This window comes from Quercus robur, chromosome 7 (genome assembly GCF_932294415.1).
Source record: "Quercus robur chromosome 7, dhQueRobu3.1, whole genome shotgun sequence".
Taxonomy (NCBI): domain Eukaryota; kingdom Viridiplantae; phylum Streptophyta; class Magnoliopsida; order Fagales; family Fagaceae; genus Quercus; species Quercus robur.
The window spans coordinates 33,533,315-33,546,447 of record NC_065540.1 but is presented as its reverse complement, the minus strand read 5'-3'; the positions used below and the strand labels follow the sequence as shown (position 1 = coordinate 33,546,447).

At 35.0% G+C, this 13,133-nt stretch overlaps 1 protein-coding gene across 2 annotated transcripts; it reads left to right on the top strand.

Moving 5' to 3' along the window:
• The first annotated feature begins 519 nt into the window (after positions 1–519).
• On the top strand, positions 520–12,087 carry LOC126693145 (probable ADP-ribosylation factor GTPase-activating protein AGD14). Of its 2 annotated transcripts, XM_050389021.1 has the most exons (13): positions 521–785; positions 915–976; positions 4,354–4,441; positions 4,518–4,579; positions 4,667–4,763; positions 5,224–5,670; positions 7,660–8,325; positions 8,691–8,822; positions 8,897–8,992; positions 9,088–9,174; positions 11,018–11,147; positions 11,667–11,712; positions 11,863–12,087. In XM_050389021.1, the coding sequence occupies exons 1-13, from the start codon at positions 690–692 to the stop codon at positions 11,915–11,917; spliced, it is 2,064 nt and encodes a 687-aa protein (XP_050244978.1). In that variant the 5' UTR covers positions 521–689; the 3' UTR covers positions 11,918–12,087. The 2 variants fall into 2 exon arrangements, with proteins under 2 accessions (XP_050244979.1, XP_050244978.1); XM_050389022.1 differs by lacking the exons at positions 11,018–11,147; positions 11,667–11,712; positions 11,863–12,087 and adding an exon at positions 10,380–10,985 and having other exon boundaries at positions 520–785.
• Positions 12,088–13,133: the final 1,046 nt, after the last annotated feature.

Here is a 13,133-nt window from a genome sequence, read left to right as displayed (position 1 = left end):
ATATATATATATATATATATATATTTTAAGACAAATCGAAGAGTATTGTTTTTTTTTTTTTTAGAAACGAAAAGTAATGTTGGGTTGTAACAAAAAATCAACAAAAAATTCCACGTTTAACTCTTCAATATTATTCAAAATTTTGCAAAAGCTCACCACACATTAAGTTTGAAGAGTACTACCATTCTTCTCCTTTCGATTAAATCTTTTTATTTATTTATTTTTATCTCCTCTCTCTCTCTCTCTCTATTTCTTTAGAAAAAGAATTGATGACAAACATTTGAATTAGAAGTAGAAGAAAATGAAAAATGAAATAAAGAGTGTTATTTGAAAACTACTAATAAAGTAATAATAGCTAAAATGAGCCCCACTGTTTTTTTTTTTTTTTTACTTTAAAATTTGATGATGTAGTGTAGATCTCCAAGAGGAAAAGAAATATTTGTAGTCTAGTCAAAACTAAAAAAAGGTGAGTCAAAATAAAACGGGAAAGAAAGGCACATGACATGAGATAAGAGGAGAGTAACAGCAACAGCCTAGGACTAGGAGAGCGTTTGTCCAATCGAGAGCTGATTATTAGATTAGAATTCTACTGTGTCTGTGTCTCACTTAGTCCTTTAATTCAAAACCCAAACCCTACTCTAGTCTTCTCGTCGATTCTCCAGGCTAATAAGTTAGGGTTCGATTCCGTAATGGGAAGCAAAAGAGAAGAAGAGCGAAATGAAAAGATCATTCGTGGTCTCATGAAGCTTCCTCCCAATCGGAGATGCATCAACTGTAACAGCTTGGTATAATTACTTCTTCTTTTTTTGCATATAGCATCTCAGCGCTGTGATTTTCAGTTTATAGGTTGTTTGGTTGCTAAGAAAGTTCACGAAAATTTCCTCATTTTTAATCCCTCTTTTTGTGATGTGCAGGGTCCTCAGTATGTGTGTACGAATTTTTGGACTTTCATCTGTGTGACTTGCAGTGGGATACAGTGAGTATTATTTTCTCTTTGGAAAATGTACACTTTTTTTTTTTTTTTTTTTTTTTTTTTTTTTTTTTTGTGATTGTAAATGCTAGCACCACTATTTTACTTTTGGTGTGGGAGTTCCATCTCAATGTCTAATTGGTAGAGTTTTGATTGATGATTGATGATTGATGTGAAAAAAGTTTTGAAATAAAAGCACTTTGGCCTATAAGGCTGTCTTGTTATTTCATATATGTGTTTGTCTGAATCTAATGATGTTTATATGACGACCTATAAGGAAGTCCGGTTATTTCATATATTTTTTATGGGCCCTTTCATTCGCAAAGCAATGCAATGCGTTCAATGAAGTGAGACTGTGCATTGGTATTTATGCTATGCATGGTGGAGTTTATGAAGGAAAAATGGTGCCCTTTCGATCGTGAATCAATGCCTTTCACGAAGTGAGATTGTGCATTTGTAAATGTATGACCGCCTTGCTTGAAGGGTTTCTTAGCCATTCATAATTAGGCCTAAAAAACAATTAGACATAACAAGTACAGGCATCCAAAATCTCCAGCACCTGCATGTGTTTGACATGTGTTGGTGTTGGACATGCAAAGCATGCCCTCATTGTGTGGAGAGGAATTAAATATTATTTTATGTAAAAAAAATTCATTTGATTTTAGATATATTCTTAAATTTTTGATTGTTAAACATAAAATATGCCTATTGATATATAAATAAAGATACATAACAATGTATATGAATTAATTGATTAATTTTCATATCTGCATTGTGTCGTGTCCTAATTTTTTAAGAATTTATGTGTCGTGTCCTAATTTTTCAAGAATTTCCTTGTTGCCGTGTCTTGTCGTGTACATATACATGCTTTTTAGAATTAGACAGTGCATGCTTAAAACTTCTTATAAACAAAACAATAAAACCATCTTGGAGATATTTTTATTTTGAAGTCTATATTGTTGAATGGGTGGTGTATCATATGACCATGATCAGGTTTGGGAAAGTTTTGGTCTTAAATCCAGTTAAATACACTAATTTCTCTGTTGGTTAGGTAAAATTACAGGGACATTCTTTTTATTTTTTAAATCTAAACAAAACCTCCCCCAGTCTGAGCTATTTCTATGCAATCACCATCCCTCTCATCTTGCCCTTTGTTCTTCCATACATGATTTGTATCACTTCATTTGGAAACTTCAGCTTTGGGTCAATTATTGCCTATAAGCTCTTGGTCAAATGACAAGGTGGAGGGTGAGATCATGTGCTCAAGGCCCACCCGAATGCATGTGTAACTTACCATTAAAAAAATCTTAAGTATTCTGCTATCCTTTGTCAGCATATTTTTTTGAAAGGTAAATAAAAAATTTTATTAAAAAAATTGAGATAAGTAAATTGGCAGTATACTATCTGCTCACTGGAAGTAACATTTTTCTCTGGAATTAGGTGAAAATATTTTAAAATCTTTAGATATGTCAAAGGAATAGAAGAGGTCTTTTGTTTCTTACTTGATCATGTAGTGTCTTTGGGGCAATGTTTGGTACTTAAATACATCATCACAAACCCAGATGTCTCTGGTTCGACTCCTATTGCAATTTACTTGATGCCTGCTTAGTGGGGGTGTATGCATCCAGGGTTTTACCCATCAGGGGTGGTCCCACTGGCTCATACCTTAAGGGGGTTCCTCATCATAAAAAAAAAAGAATACATTATCACAAGTAAACTGGGCTCTCAATTTTTTATTTTATTTTCATAGCTATAATATGCCATTGAATAAAATATTTAAGTTTTGTTGAGAAGATTTAAGTTTTGTGTGTTTGCTACTCTCTTCCTCATAAAGATGGTCCATCTTGTATAATCATGTTTGTTTCGGAGCCATGCTTTCTATACCAACTTTGTCCAAAATTGATCTTATATCTTAAAATCATAATTATGTTTAACTTGTTTAAATTTGATAATGATGATAGCTATTGGATATCCAAAAAGAAAACCTGTACTATATTTATGTGTTATTAATTCGTGTTGGAAGGAATGGATGTCTTATTTATATAAGATGGAATATGATTTAATTCTATTAGGGTTTGTTGTAAAACTCCCAATCTGCACCCTCTAATAAATTTTTCCAAACTGACTTTTTTCGAATAGAAGAATTTTGTTCATTCAATAAAGATTTCATTACCAGTCAAATTTCTTATAAATAGAAGAAGAAATTATATTCTCTGGTGTAACTCACACCCCCCTGCCCCCCCCCCCCCCCCTTTCTCTATACACCCTCCAATAGAATATTGACACAATAGACTTTTTCAAAATGGATTAGAGATTAAATTGTATAAGGTTTGGTGGAAAACCCCCTAGTTTCAACCTCTGATAAAATTTGCTGCCATTAGATTTTTTCAAATAGAATAATTGGTAGTACCACACAAAATACAATCTATTAAAACCAAATCACTATAAAATTGTTACCTATCAAAAATGAATATTCAAATTCCATGTTGTAAGAGAAAAGGTGGTCGGTGAAGGAGAAGAAGACGACTAAGCTCATTACCTAAGAGGCTGCCCCTGACACCCCTAAGCTTCTCATTTGCCTGTGTTTGAGTGGCTAGGATATGGAATCTCTTGGAGGTCTTGAAACTCATTAAGTATTGATGAAATACAAGATAGAAGACAAATTTGATAAGATGAGTTTGGATGACCAAGAAATTGAGACTAGTAATGATGAGATAGAAGATTGGTAAAAAATTGTGTGCTTGAGAAGCATGCCGAGTCTAGATTGGCTCTTTTGTAAAAAGTTTCTGTAAAATGTCCATTTTCCCCTTCATTTTCATGTGCTTGAAAATTTGATGTTGATGTTTTCTGGTATAAAATGTCGCATTTGTTCAGTTCTCTGTTTCGAAAATGTGAGTCAATTTTCCATTTTTTTAAAACATGGAATTTGATAATTTTGTAGTGGTTAAGTTTTTAATAGATTGTGTTTGTGTGTGGTCTCCCTATTTTTTCTATTTGGGAAAAAAAAAAAAAAAAAACTTGTAGGGTGATCTTTTATTAGAGGGTATAAACAGCGGTTTTACATCGAAACCTTATAGAATTTAATCTCAAGATGGAATTACTCAATTATGTATTATAATGTACCTCTGCTTATGTGATTTTCTACTGCTGTAATTTGTCATGGATCATTATTAATCTCTTAGTGACCTCCAATTAATGTATTTTGTGGACAATGTGTTTGAGTTTTTTTACTGCCCTTAAATTAATGCAATTATTTCTTCCCCTGTTTGGTGAAATTTTCAATTGCTTTGGCTGGTTCTTTTTCAAGCTTGGCCTGCCAAACATCTGGTTCGTTTAGGTCTTCAGTGTTTTTATGAATATATCAATATTTTGGTGTCATGCAGTCGCGAGTTTACTCATCGTGTGAAGTCTGTATCCATGGCTAAGTTTACATCTCAAGAAGTTGAAGCACTTCAAAACGGTGGTAACCAGGTACAAGGCTTAATTTCTTCCTCTTTAGTAAAAGGGGTTAGCTTTTCAGTGCTGATGAGACTTTCACTCTTTTCAGCGTGCAAGAGAATTATATTTGAAGGATTGGGACCTTCAAAGGCAGCGATTGCCTGATAGCAGGTGCTTGATATGTAATTTATTGATAATGTTTTAGTCATGGGCATGGTAAATATAGATTGTTTTTTAAATTATGTTTTCCTATTGCAGCAATGTTGATAAAATACGTGAATTTATAAAGAATGTGTATGTAGAGAGAAGATATGCTGGAGGAAAGACTACTGACAAGCCTCCGAGAGATGTGCAGGCAATATGTCCTTGAACCAATATTTGCGTTATATGTTACAGAACTTTATAGTGTCTTTTGGTTCTATTTCTGAGCTGTTATTTCTTTTTCTGGAAACAGAGGAAATAAAATAGGAGTGGTGAACTCATTGGGTAGCTTCTTTTTCAAAAAGTATTTTCTGAAATTACTAGTTTCTGAAGAGCATAAAATAGATGTTTTCGTGGTCCTCCCTGCCACCCCTAAAAAAATCCTGGCTTTCTCTGTTTCTGTTGTAAATAAATTGAAACAACAGTGAACAGCATGTTCTCTTATCTTTTACACTTTTCCAGAGGTTTTTGGAAGTTTTGGAAACATATTCCCAGCAACAGAAGCAAGCAGGCCTTAACAATTTATTCCATTGTCCTTATTTTTTAGATTAAAAAATCTCACTTCAGGCTAGTATACGAGCTTAGCATATGGTATTCACTATTGAATTTGACAGAGCCTTAGAAGCAATGAAGACGAGGCAAGGCGTGCCAGTTCTTATCATTCTTATTCTCAGAGTCCACCTTATGATTATCAATATGAAGATCGACGGTATGGAAAACAATTTGCTGCGCTTACCAGGAAGCCTGGTTCGGATCGAGGCCATTATGAGGGGAAGATGTCTAGTTTTGTCTACAGTCCTGGTCGGTTAAGTGAGCCAATGTACGAGGACCGGTTTGCAAATGAGGGCTCAGTTTCCAGAGGTTCAGACTACTCTGTGTCTAGTGGAGGCGATCCATTCAGATCTGGTGCAGAGTCTCCTAATTTTCGCAAGGATGTTAGATTTAACAGCCCACCTGTTCAGACTTCAAGGGGTAGTTTAAGTGATGACTTATTTTTTCGAGCAACAAATTCTTCTGAGACAAATTCCAAAAGAGATGCAGATGGAATTCCACGTCCACAGGTTATATTTCTTGTACACTTGTTTGTGTAATTAACCAAAAACAAAGATGTGGGGGGTTTTTTGAATGATCTTTTTTACGTTGAAATTGTGTATCCCTTCAAAAAAAGTATCAAATATTAGGGGAGCATTGTTGTCTTGGTGCAAAATGTTTTTTCTGTGCCTGTGATAGTTCAGTATAGGACTCTGTTGCCTGATACATTAACTTGTGTATCTTGTCCTACACAATAAAGCATTAAATCCACTGGTATCGCAAAGTGTTCCAAGTATGCTTTAGAGTTCAATTGACGCATACATGCTCGCATTTAGTAAGTATATATACGATGTATATTATGCATATGATACATTCCTGCCTGGTGAATGCATACATGGATAATGACACATGTGCCTACCTAACTGCTACACATGCAGATTTGCTCTACTGTTACGCTTCTTTATCAATGCATTTTCTGTTTTATTTGTCCTCTCTTTACCAATTTTGTGTGTCTTGCCTGTGATATCATGTGGCTATGTTTTGTGTGTACTAGAATAATGTGCTTGGGAAATTCATGATTACATTTGATAGTTATATCCCAAACATTTTAATATTTTCTTTAAAGAAAAATATAGAAATTCAAAGAAGAAATTTTACTCCTTGCATGTGGTAATAGAGTTGCCTGAAGTTTGACCTTAACTCATGCTTGACAAGTGTAAGCTACATTTGTTGCTATATGCTTTTGTGTACTGTAAAGTGTGATGTGTGTGACCTCGCATGCATGTGTTTCTCTCTACAGTGAGGTACTGTGAGATGAACTCCCTGGTAGCTTGCAGTTTACTTTCTTTGTTCAATATTTTTCTTTCCAGATACAGAATGATAAACTAAAATTTTATACTTATGCTTTGAGAGTCATATGCTTTGCTTCGTCAGAGGGTGAAAACATTGATTTGCCTTTTCCCTAAATCTGGAAAAAAAAACCCTGATGGGCACTTTAGTGCCTGGACAGGCAATTTGTTTATTTTTGGCTAGAGGTAGAACATTGCCTTATGCTTTTGCCTCAAAAACTCTAATGTGTATCAGAAAAACATGCATGTGCATATACACATACACAGGTCTGTTGGACTACTTTTAGGATCAAGATCTCTAGTCTTAAAGACTGAAATCACATGATGCTGCTTTTTTGAATATGACACTTTTTTGGATCTGCCAACAGATATATATATATATATATATATATATGACCATATAAAGATTGTATAAGACACTTCATAGCTGTCTTGTGTTTTTATATGCAGTTGTAAGATTCCAGAAAGTTTTAATTGTTCTATTGCAAATGTATTAATAAAAGTGGCTAAAAATAAAGGCAGCTAAAAATGCTTTCCTTTCCAGATCCTAAAAACATTTTTCTAGTTAGATTGCAGATCTTAGAAATGGAAAATATTTCTGGTTTATATGATTTGATCTCTATTGGCACTTTGACATGACCAGGATCATTAAATGTATTTGGCATTTTGATCATTCTTTTGATCAATAATTGGATTCAATTGGCTTGTTCTGGTTTTTCCATTTACATGGAATGTCAGTGGATTGTATACATATCTTTGCCTATCTTGGCAGAAGACATGATGTTGCTCCCCAAATTCTTTAGAGATATCGAATATGGCAAATGTCTTCTCTATCTGTGGTAAAAGTCTGTCCCCATCAGTGATTAGGAATATTTATAAAGTTCCTCTGAATCTAGTTTGAGCAAGGTAAAAAAAAAAAAAATCCAAAACTTCATTGTTTCCTTCATATTGTATTCTTGTGGTGAACTGATTAGTTTATTTCCTTTGTCAACAACATGCTGGGTACACAATGTTATTATTTCTTGAGTGCTATTTTGGTGTGTGTTATTTCTGCTTTTTCTCTGCCTGCATAATCCATTCCTATGTGCATTTGGCCCTGTTTCTATAATATGTGGATCAAAGGATGATCACCTTTTCAATCAACTGACTTTAATTTGTTCCATTATTTAGAGAACTGCTTCTTCAAGTAGCTTTGGATCAGTGGAGAGCCACTCCCTGTCTTACAAGTCATATAACTCGGGTGGTTTAACAGAAGTTGTCTCAGAACCGGATCAACCTGCAGGAATTTTCCAGGGTACAGTGTCTACCCTTCCACGATCATCTGTTTCCGGAAATTCTAGTAGTTTAGATCTTTTCGAGGCACCCCTTGTACCAGAACCAGTCTCTTCTGCCGCTTCATCCATTGATTTGTTTCAAATGCCAGCAACATCATCGGCTCCATCTCCAGCTTCATCTGTGAATGTGTATCAACCTCCACAAACTTTTCCATCGTCATCCTTAAACTCCTTTCCAGAGATTCCTCAGCAGCAGTCAGCTACAACCTTGGATAGAGAAACACCACAAATATCTGTCCCTAAAAATGAAGGATGGGCAACGTTTGATTCACCTCAGCCCACAGCATCTGTTCCACATGCTGAAAATCCTACCCCTGCAAAAGTACCTTCTAGTGATGTAGGCTCGTTGGAAAAGTTTGACCCATTTTCATCCTTAGATACAAACATACAATGGCCATCATTTCAACTTGAAAGTGTTCATGGGCCTTCTTCAATAATGTCTAATCAATGGCATGATGGTTTGCACAATGTTCAAGCTCCCACGATAGCAACAAGCACTCCGGTAAGCTTTATCACGATCTAAAATTGCCCTCTGGAATTGTTTTTGGAGTCTGGGATGGATGATGAAAAGAAATGCTTGGCTGTGTTTAGTTTTCTAAAAATTATCGTGGTATTCTCCATTGAGATTGCAGCTTGTAAGTCTGATGTTCTTTTAATTTCAAAATGGCATCAGTAATTTTTTTTATCATTTTTTAGTTGGATTGGTAAGTTACACACTCAGCTAGTTGGTTTTGAACCTACAACCTTGCCCTCCATCCCATTATTATTTTATGGAAGGAGGAACTGCCATGTGAGCTAGAGCTCATTGGTATGATGGCATCACGAAATTGAAGGGATTTATCAGTTTCTATCTTTGATTCTGAGCAGGTGTGGAATGCATTTGAAGATTCCATTGGGAACCTTCCTTTGAATGCCAATGTGAAAGGTAGTGAACTACAGCTAGAAACTCACAATCTTTCATCAACTGCTGATCAGTATTTGGGCTTTAGAGATTTAGAGGTTTGTGCATTCTCTTCAAATATCTTTCAATTGTTTACTTGCATCCATTCATTCTTAAACAATCTGATTTGCAGGACTCCTGTAAAGATGGGATTCAAAGAGATGCTGTTTATTTTCCCCCAGGTCCTACTGAACAGTCACATGTCATGGGGCCATCCTATCCTCTGATGGTTTGTACCCTTTAGTTGCCTGAGCTCTTGGTATATGATCTTAGCTAGGGAAGTAATTTTGTATATCTCACAGAGTAATGTATGACTCTTTCTAGGGGGAGATTCAATCACATGCAGTGGATGTTAAATCAAGAAATCCATTTGATCTTCCTAATGATTCTGATTTGGAACAGAGCAATATGGTACGTCATAGGTATTTCTTTTGGTTGGTAAAATGTTTCGAATTGCCTCTTGAATTGTACATTTTGGATAGCAACTAATCACATAATATTCTAGTTAATATTTATCTCTTTTGTGCAATTCAAGAATAGTAATTGATTTCACAAATCTATGGAAGTCTCATAATAATTAATTTATCTTATCAATGATCGAGAATTTTGTATATAGATGCCTCTTGGGCGAGGATAAATTGCTTAGCCCATCAGGTGAAAAGCCCTTGGATTTGGATTACCTGGCAACTGGTTTGGTGGGTGGGGCTAGTTGCCTATAGGAGTTTGATTAACAGTGAGGATTGTATAATTTGAGTGAAGTTCTCTTATGTTATATATAAAAAAAAAAAAAGAATTTTGTATATAGGTAGAAAGTCCTCACATGGTATCTTGAAAAAAAAAGTCTCTTCCGCAATGGAATTTGATAAGCAAAATTTTCTGAAAAGTATTTGATGTAGTACAAATTAGAGAATTTGTCTACGTTTAATTGTGATGGGTTTAGGGTTAGGAAAGAAGAAGAATTAGAGAGAAATAAGGGTTGTTCAGGGGCTGTGTGAACAGTAACTTTAGAATATCCAAGAATATCAAGTAATGGCACAACACATGAGAGATGACATTAAAAACACAAAATGCCAAAAGGGAATTACGTACCATACTCTACCAAAATTAACAAAGAGCTTATTTTAAGGTTTTCTTCTCCTCATTGTATGAGCGTTTCTTCTCACCTAGGGTGAGTGATGCAGGACAATCAGTAGAAAAATAAAATAACAAGAAAAGTAAAGGATAAACCTAAGAATCAGCACTTAGGTCACTTGGAATAAGCACCAAGCTAAACCCTTAGGAATCAGCACCTAAGTTGTTAGGAGTCAGCACTTAACAACTAGTCTCTTATATAGAGCTAGAACTGGAAAAATAAAGAGATAAAGATAACGAAATACCAAAACTAATCCTGATTGAACTCAAATACTAATCCCTATCTAATCTCAAGTCTAATCCCTATCCGAATAAAAGTCTACAATTATCCAATTTCCTATAAGATAAATACAAAAATCTGAAAATATAAAATTTAAATAATTTTGGTTTTGCTCCTGCATCATACTCCCTTGCTTGGAGAAAACTTGACCTCGAGTTTTAAAGTGTTGAATGATGAAAACTTTGGCACATAACACTTGCTGCAGTTGAGGAATCGACTTTGGGAGCATTGAAAATAGATAAACCCTGTATTCCACCTCATGAAACTTTTCTGGAATCACAAACTTGATGTGAGGAATTGGAACATCAACCTTTTCGACTTTATCAAACTGTAGATCTGCATGCACCATGGATGATTCTTCAAGTATAGAGGCTTCTTGTTGTTTAGACTCTATAGTAGATTCTTCTGGTTGCTGAACATTGAAACTTCAGTTGACACTTGCACTTCTTTGTCAATATCAAGGTCTGATGGTACTTGATTTTCCTTCATTTGAGTAGTCAAGTCTTCAACAACCTTCATTTGATTAGCCAAGTCTTCAACAGTTTTCATTAGATTTCCTAAGTCTTGGCGTATGGCAGATACTTCATGAGTGAGCTTTGCATTGTTGCACTGCCTTATACTTGTTCTTTGATCTTGAAATTGCCATAAGAAGGTTGTTGTAGATCCTTGTGAAATACTGTGGGAAATTTACAATACAACGATCTTCTTTCATTCTTTCCCAAGTAATTTGAGACCAATGGCATCTAAAGTGAAGGCTCGCATCTTATGTGGAAGACTTTTGGGGGGGTTGGGGGGTGTTCTTGAATATCTTGTCTCAAAATTTTCTTGTATTTCATATTCCAGTGTTTGGACATGAGCTCCTTGCAAGCTGCTCTTCCTAATGCACAGTTGCCATCCACCTATCATGGTGGTGTATCTCAACCATGGTTCCCGCAAAATCCAATGACTCCTTATATTCCAGCTGCAGGACAAGGTACATTTTATTTAACTCTTTGATGGAACCTTATATCATATTTAATGATTCTTTTTTGCAACGGTTAATGCTGGAGCTCTATTTCTTAATTGCATTGCACCACCGTTTGATGCATCTTATTTGGTGCCTTATAGCCACTACCAGTAAAGCAAAAACTCTTATAGCTTTTCCTCAAGAATATTTGAAATAATTAAAAAATGTTAAGAATTCCTTGTGTACTATTGTATAACAAATTAAACATTTAAAGAAAAAAAATGACAAATATAATTTAGTTATAGGATGACATGTACGACATCAGATATTCTTGTTTTCTGACCTTACCCAATCCCACTTGTTGCTTTACTCCTAATCCATCTTCTTGTTTCTCTTTCAATTTCTCTACTTGGCCAAAAATTTCACCCTCCTCTCCTTCAAGAGAGCCTGCAGCATAATCCAATTATGAGAACATGCAGATCCATCCAAGTCTTCTACCATTAACATCCTCATTGAATTTGATTAAATTTTGGTTTGATTCTGTAGGTGGCTTAACATATATGGCAGGGCAAGCACCAAGCTCCCAAATAGGGTAAGATGATTTCTTTTGCTGTCATTATTTTGAAGAAGATGGTTTTTTTGCCGAATTATTTTGTAGAAGGTGATTGTGTTATATTTTGGTCGTCTTTAGCACGTGCATGCTATGTATATCCTGCTAAGTCTGATGAAATTCGGTTTGCAGGAATGTTCCATCACAGGGGCCTTTCAGTTCTATTGGAGGAAACCCTTTTGCATAGGACTTTGCTGTCGAAATTATTATTTTCATTATTCAGTTTGTAGTAGAGGTTTTTCACTATTTATATCTAACCTTATTCTAAGCTAGAATAATTAATTTCTGTGGTATTATTTATTTTTGAATTCTTTGTGAAAAATAAAATTTAGTGAGTAACTTTCAGCCAAACTGCAAGGCCGTGTGTAATTCTTCAACTTTTTTCTTATGTTTTGGCCGCACGTCTGTAGTTGGATAGCTGTAACCATGAACGTTCAAGATTTACTCGTAAGCCTTATATAATGGGATCAAGATTCTCTAGATTTTCTAGGGTACACTGTCAGATAGAGTTCCTGTAATCCTAATCTTCCTGTTAAAATAAAAAGCTAAGATTACACCACCTCATCAATCCACTAAAAAAAGAATTATTTTCATAAAAAACTCAAACTAACTCACCGTTAAATCCAAGACTCCTCCACTCTCCCCTCTTGCTACCAATCTCTGTTGTCCTACCACCGCACTCCAATCAAACTCCACCACCAACCCAAATCCGGCTAGGATTTTCTTATATTTCCCAAATGTCTTACATTGCAGTCGATAGTCTCAAGATCAAAAGATCATCCACAGGTTATCAAGAAATGGAAAATGATGAATGTATCTTTAATTTCAATCACAAAACCAGCCACATGTTTCACACAAGTCATAATATAACAACAATGGTAACTAAATATATATAGTCACTTTTATTAAGACTCTCCTGCTGATTTTCCTTTTGGATTGTGGCACGTATGTATGATTGGAGTTGGCCAAAGGCAATGAATCTATCCCCGTGGGTTGGGTTTTTTGCGGATTTATTATTGGTGGCAGCTTGGGTTGTCACTAGGGGTGTCCACCTAACGGTAAAAACAACCTACAAAATGGTATAACTGTACTGCACCGCAAGTAACAGTGCATCACATAGTGTAGCGCAGTTTGTGGTTTTATAATAAGAACACTGCACAAACCGCACCACATCCTCTCTATATATTAATATATTTTTTTATTTTTAATTTTAAATATATTATTAATAGTTTAATAACCCTAATTTAAAAAAAAAAAAATTTGATATCCCTAGCAAGTGTTGACTATGAAAACCAGTCCAAAATAAAGAAAAATTAGCTTAATAGTTTAAAACTTGGTCCAAAATAAAGGGAAAAATTAGTTTTGGGCTGGGTAGAAAAAGCCCAAAATTTGAAAAATATACC